Source organism: Suncus etruscus, chromosome 9 (genome assembly GCF_024139225.1).
Source record: "Suncus etruscus isolate mSunEtr1 chromosome 9, mSunEtr1.pri.cur, whole genome shotgun sequence".
NCBI classification, from domain to species: Eukaryota; Metazoa; Chordata; class Mammalia; order Eulipotyphla; family Soricidae; genus Suncus; species Suncus etruscus.
Genome location: NC_064856.1, coordinates 99,107,671 through 99,113,266, shown reverse-complemented (window position 1 = coordinate 99,113,266; position 5,596 = coordinate 99,107,671). Strand labels below are relative to the sequence as shown.

At 34.1% G+C, this 5,596-nt stretch overlaps 1 protein-coding gene across 1 annotated transcript; it reads right to left on the bottom strand.

The window, feature by feature from the left end:
* Nucleotides 1-1,211: 1,211 nt before the first annotated feature.
* Nucleotides 1,212-2,150, bottom strand: LOC126018639 (olfactory receptor 5D18). Its single transcript, XM_049780739.1, has one exon. It carries the CDS (start codon nt 2,148-2,150, stop codon nt 1,212-1,214), a length of 939 nt encoding a protein of 312 aa, XP_049636696.1.
* Nucleotides 2,151-5,596: the final 3,446 nt, after the last annotated feature.

Sequence of the window (5,596 nt, the reverse complement as noted above, 5' to 3'; positions counted from 1 at the left end):
AAACAAACATACATAAATGCATACAAGCAAATCTACATACAAATACGTTATTAACATAAAGAGATTGCAATTTTCTCCGTGAAGCTTTAATTTATGATTATTGAGACAATATATTCTCTCCTCTACTTTATTTTGTCGTGCTTTTGCTTAGTAAAAAAATGCTGAATTCTTTTTTTCTTTTTTTTTTTTGGAATTATTTCTTAAAAGTCTGCTTATTTTGTTTCCTAAGATTAAATTTAAATAATACTAATTTTATGAAGGTGCCTTACTGATCTTACTGAGGTTCATAAATAGATTTGAAATTTTCTCTTTCTAAAATTATTTATGACATTTATTTTTTTTTATTTTTCACCAAAATGCCAATATGTATTCACTTTACTGCCCTGTTGTCAAAATTTGATTTTGGAGTTTTGGAAGATAATAGCTTTAGTCGATCTTAATCAGTGTCTGTATTTTTTAGAAGAAATCTATGCTTTTGACAAACTTCTTTATGATGGGTGATTTTAAAAGAAAAGGGGAAGAATTAATATTTGTTGACATTATTTAAGATACCCTACACAATAGTTCTGCCATCAATATCTTATTATAAATAGTGTATGCTATTTCAAGTTTGTATTTAAAAATTAACAATGGGAGATATTGTTGATTTTTTCCCACCAAGCCAAATTTTGTTCTCTTGTGAGTAAAATGCATTTCTTGTTTTAGAGAAATTAAATAATTCTTCAAAATGTTTTTAAGAGACCTTAAAAGCCGATGCCGGAGAGATACCCTAGATGTAAGGCGTTTGCCTTCCAGGCAGAAGGTCAGTGGTTCGAATCCCGCATCCCATACGGTCCCGGTCCCCCGTGCCTGCCAGGGGTGATTTCAGAGCATAGAGCCAGGAGTAACCCCTGAGCGCTGCTGATGTGACCCAAAAACAAAACAGAGAGAGAGAGAGAGAGAGAGAGAGAGAGAGAGAGGAGAGAGAGGAGAGAGGAGAGAGAGAGAGAGAGAGAGAGAGAGAGAGAGAGAGAGAGAGAGAGAGAGAGAGAGAGAGAGAGAGAGAGAGAGAGAGACCTTAAAAGCCAATATTTGTGGAATCACATTTTTTGGAGGAGGGTCACATCCGACAGAGCTCAGGGGTTACCCCTGGCTCTATGCTCAGAAACCACTCCTGGCAGGCTCAAGGGACCATACGGGATGCTGGGATTTTTTTTATAAAAATATGTTCACTAACGAAAGGCCTTGGTATCCATTATCTTTTTTACTGTCTCCTTCACATCTTTATTTCTCAGACTGTAGATCAGAGGATTCAACATGGGAATCACCACTGTGTAAAACACAGAGGCCACTTTGACAGTGTGTCTAGAGTTCTTGGAGTTGGGAACACAGTAGAGGAAGAGGATGGTGCCATGAAAGATAGTGATGGCAGTCAGGTGTGAGGCACAAGTGGAGAAGGCTTTGCGACGCCCACTCGCTGAATGCATTTTAAGGATGGTGACGACAATAAAGACATAAGACATGAGAATTATGAGTAGTGTACTGACCTCATTAAAGGTAGCAAAAATGAAAAGCAATAACTGGTTGACATGAGTGTCAGAGCAAGACAGGGAGAGCAATGAGGAGAACTCACAGAAGAAGTGATTGATTATGTTGAATCCCTGAAATGACAATTTAATAGCAGAACAGGTGAGTATCAAGGAACATAATAAACCCCATGCATAGGATCCAACAACAAGCATAACACAAAGTTTCTGAGACATGGCAACTGTATAGAGCAATGGGTTACAAATAGCCACAAAGCGATCATATGCCATCACAGCTAATAGAAAGGACTCAGTAACCACAAAAGTACAAAAGAAAAAGAATTGCACTGCACATCCAGCAAACGAAATGGTTCTGTCTTCTATGACTAGGTTCACCAACATCTTGGGAGCAACAATTGAGGAATAGCAGAAATCCACAAATGAGAGATGGCTGAGAAAAAAGTACATGGGTGTATGTAATTTGGGGTTAATTTTGATGATGATAATCATCCCAATATTTCCTACAACCGTGACACTGTAGATGACTAAGAAAATTAGAAAGAGAGGTACTTGAAGTTCTGGATAATCTGAAAATCCCAAGAGGATAAATGTGGCTCCACTTTTATTTCTCTCTGCTAAGAACATGTTTCCAGTTCTCAGTATCTGTAAACACAAATAGAAGTGTGAGCTGAATAGAAGTTTCCTTTATTCTATCCTAGTAAAACTTAAAGAAATAAGATATCTCTTTCACTGCTTATCATTATATGCTTTAGTTTAGAAATGCTAAACTATTTTAATATTTAATATTTAAATGTTTTTACATTTTAAAACATTGTTTTTAAATTTCAACTCAAATAAAACCAATTTCCAAAGAAATAATTAATATAGTTCTTTTCAAAATAAAATAAAACTAATATTGAATTTTTCTCAACTGTAATTTAGTACTTATGACTAGAATGTAAATAAGATAAAAGTATTTTTATTAAGAATCTTACTCATATTAATAGTCTGAGTTAACAAGTAACATTGATGAAGTTGCAGAATGGATTAGAAAACTGAATCCAATTGACTGCTGCCTCTAATAAACATATTTGAATAGTCAGATTAAATACAGATTCAAGGTCAAAGATCAAAAGACAATATTCATGGCACTGAACTTCCTCAAAACACATGGATGGTGATATGTCTATTTGGTAACATAGACAGAAAGCAAAAAAGTGATGAGACATGGCTGATCATGACTTAAAATAAACTGATATGTACATAGGATGACCCCACATTCCTAAACACATACAATTAATAGGCTAACAGCAAAATATTTAAAACACCTGCTGATATACTTGAAGGAAGATATTTATGATAATATTAGGTAGAATGTTTCCATCTCTCGTTAATGATAAACATTTCAATTCATAAAATAACATCCTATAATTTTAATAATTAACATCAGCTTCTAACATGCTCTTTTTATTCATATTCTCCTACAACACATGAACACACAACTCTAGCCTTTCTATTTGTATTTTTATTTCTTTTTTGTTTTGTTTTGTTTTGTTTGTTGGCTACACCAGGCAGCACTCAGAGGTTACTCCTGGTTCTATGCTCAGAAATAGTTCATGGCAGGCTTAAGGCACCAAACAGGATGCCAGAATCAAACCCGCTTCCATCCTGGGTCAGTCACATGTAAGGCAAATGCTTTACCACGGTGCTAGCTCTCTGAGCCCCCTGCATTTTTATTTCTAATTTAATTTGCATTTACATTTTTATGGTTTTGACTAGAAATCTGTTATGCAATAAATCTTAGTTTTTGTTGTTACTGCTATTTACATTTTTGATCACTCAGATTACTCCTGAATTTTCACTTAGGTATCATTCCTGGATGGCCGTATGTGATGTGTAGGATTGAACCCACATCTAATGCATGCACATGATATGAGTTCTAGCCACTGTACTATTGCTCTGGTTCCAAGTTGCTGAATTATTTTTCTGGTTCAAAATCAAATAGTTCTTGATTCCATTTCTCTACATCAGATGCTGATCCCTATATATTTTTGTCTATATTTAACATATCTCCATTATGCTCCTTTATAATGACATTTAACAGAATAAATATTTATGTCTATGACAGTTTAGTTGTGGTTAGACTAAAAATAGCAACAAAATTACAGTGGGTTTAGAGTAGAGTTTTTTCATCAAAAATTATTTATTATCTTGCTCACTGATGACCCAGTTTTACTCTCTTGCATCCTATATTGTCTCCATAGAACACCAGGAGTGACCACTGAGAGCAAAGTCTAGAGTAAACCCTGAGCAATGTTGGTTGTGGCATTAATACAAACACAAAAGAATGACTGATTATAGTAAAGCCTGTCTTAGAACATTCCCCTTTATAGATGGTTCCCTATTTTACGCTATTTCTCTTTATTCAACATGTAGGCTATTCATTCCCTTCTATATTACCTGTTAAGAAAAAAGATTAAAAATGCTATACAACTAAATTCTCAAGACATTTCATAATTAATATCATATGATGACATTCATTAATACCATATAAATATATTTTAATTGAAATAACCAAAGATATTACAATATCATACAGAACAGAGAAGTCTTTCTGTGCCATTGGTAAATTTATCTCCACAGCCTCAAAAGCAATTTCCAGCTAGCCTATCAATATTGAATTCAGGTCATAGATCAAAGAGATAATAGAGGGGTTAAGATGTTTGCTTTCATATGATCCTGTTGGATCTTGATTGATTTCCCTCAGTTCTGCCTAGAGTGATTACTTAGATGGTCAGATGAAAGTCCAGGATACTGCCTGATGTGCCCCCCCACAAAGTTAAAATAAGCTCATTTCAACACTAAACACCCCAGGTCACCATCTGTCCCTACATTATTCTATGTGAATATTTAAGGCATTCCAAGAGCCAATTCAAAGCTAAACCAAGCGATTTAATCATCACATTTTTCTTTAATATATTATTTTGCTTAGATTTGTTTAGACAAATGTGAAATTTAATGTTTCTCACATGCTTCTATCAATAAAGTTTCTATCATTAATTTTATAAATATTTCTAAGTATTTTAACACATAAAATAGAATATCTGAAATATGATTTCTCTATGTTTATTTATTTCATTTTAATACTCTTTCAAGTGGCAAGTATAGACATCCTTCGTTCGTTCGTTCCTTCCTTCCTCTTATTTCTTCATTACTTCTTTATTAATTTTACTAGGGAATCTAAGATAATTTTGATTAATTTATTTTACTAAGAGAGCAGATTTCTGTTCTATCTCAGTTATCAAAAACGTATGGAAGTTAGAGAACTCTATTCAAATTTCTCAGAATTATTCTATTTCTTTAGTTCGTGTATCTACTGTCTGGAGGGTTATTATGATGGCCCATTACAGAGCTAGTCTGCCCACTAAGTAAAACAGAATCTTTTTTTCTTGCAAATGCATATATGCTATTTTTATGACTAATCTAAAAACATTTTCAGGCTATAAAGTGTTTCTTCAGCCTACATTGTTTTCAATAAATTTTTCATTATCATTATTTACAATTCTTAGTTTAAATTAAAGCAAACTTACTAATATCAAAGGCAGGAACTCTTCTAGTGAGTATAGAGGTCTATGTTCATATATATGTGATTATATGCAGAAGCTTTGGGAGCAAAACCCTAGAGAATATGTATTCCTGATGCTCTTGACTTTATGAAATAAACAATTAAAAATAATCACTTTTTACTGATGTAATTATTTTAACAGAAAAGTCAAAGAAGCACTAGGAACTTAGCTATTATGATACTTGCCTATTAATCATTTTCTTGATCACTTCCATATTTTCTTTTTTTTTTTTTTTTTTTTTTTTTGGTTTTTGGGCCACACCCAGTAACACTCAGGGGTTACTCCTGGCTATGTGCTCAGAAGTTGCTCCTGGCTTGGGGGACCATATGGGACACCGGGGGATCGAACCGCGGTCCGTCCAAGGTTAGCGCAGGCAAGGCAGGCACCTTACCTTTAGCGCCACCGCCCGGCCCCCACTTCCATATTTTCTACAATAATCACATCAAAATATAAGCTGCAATCATT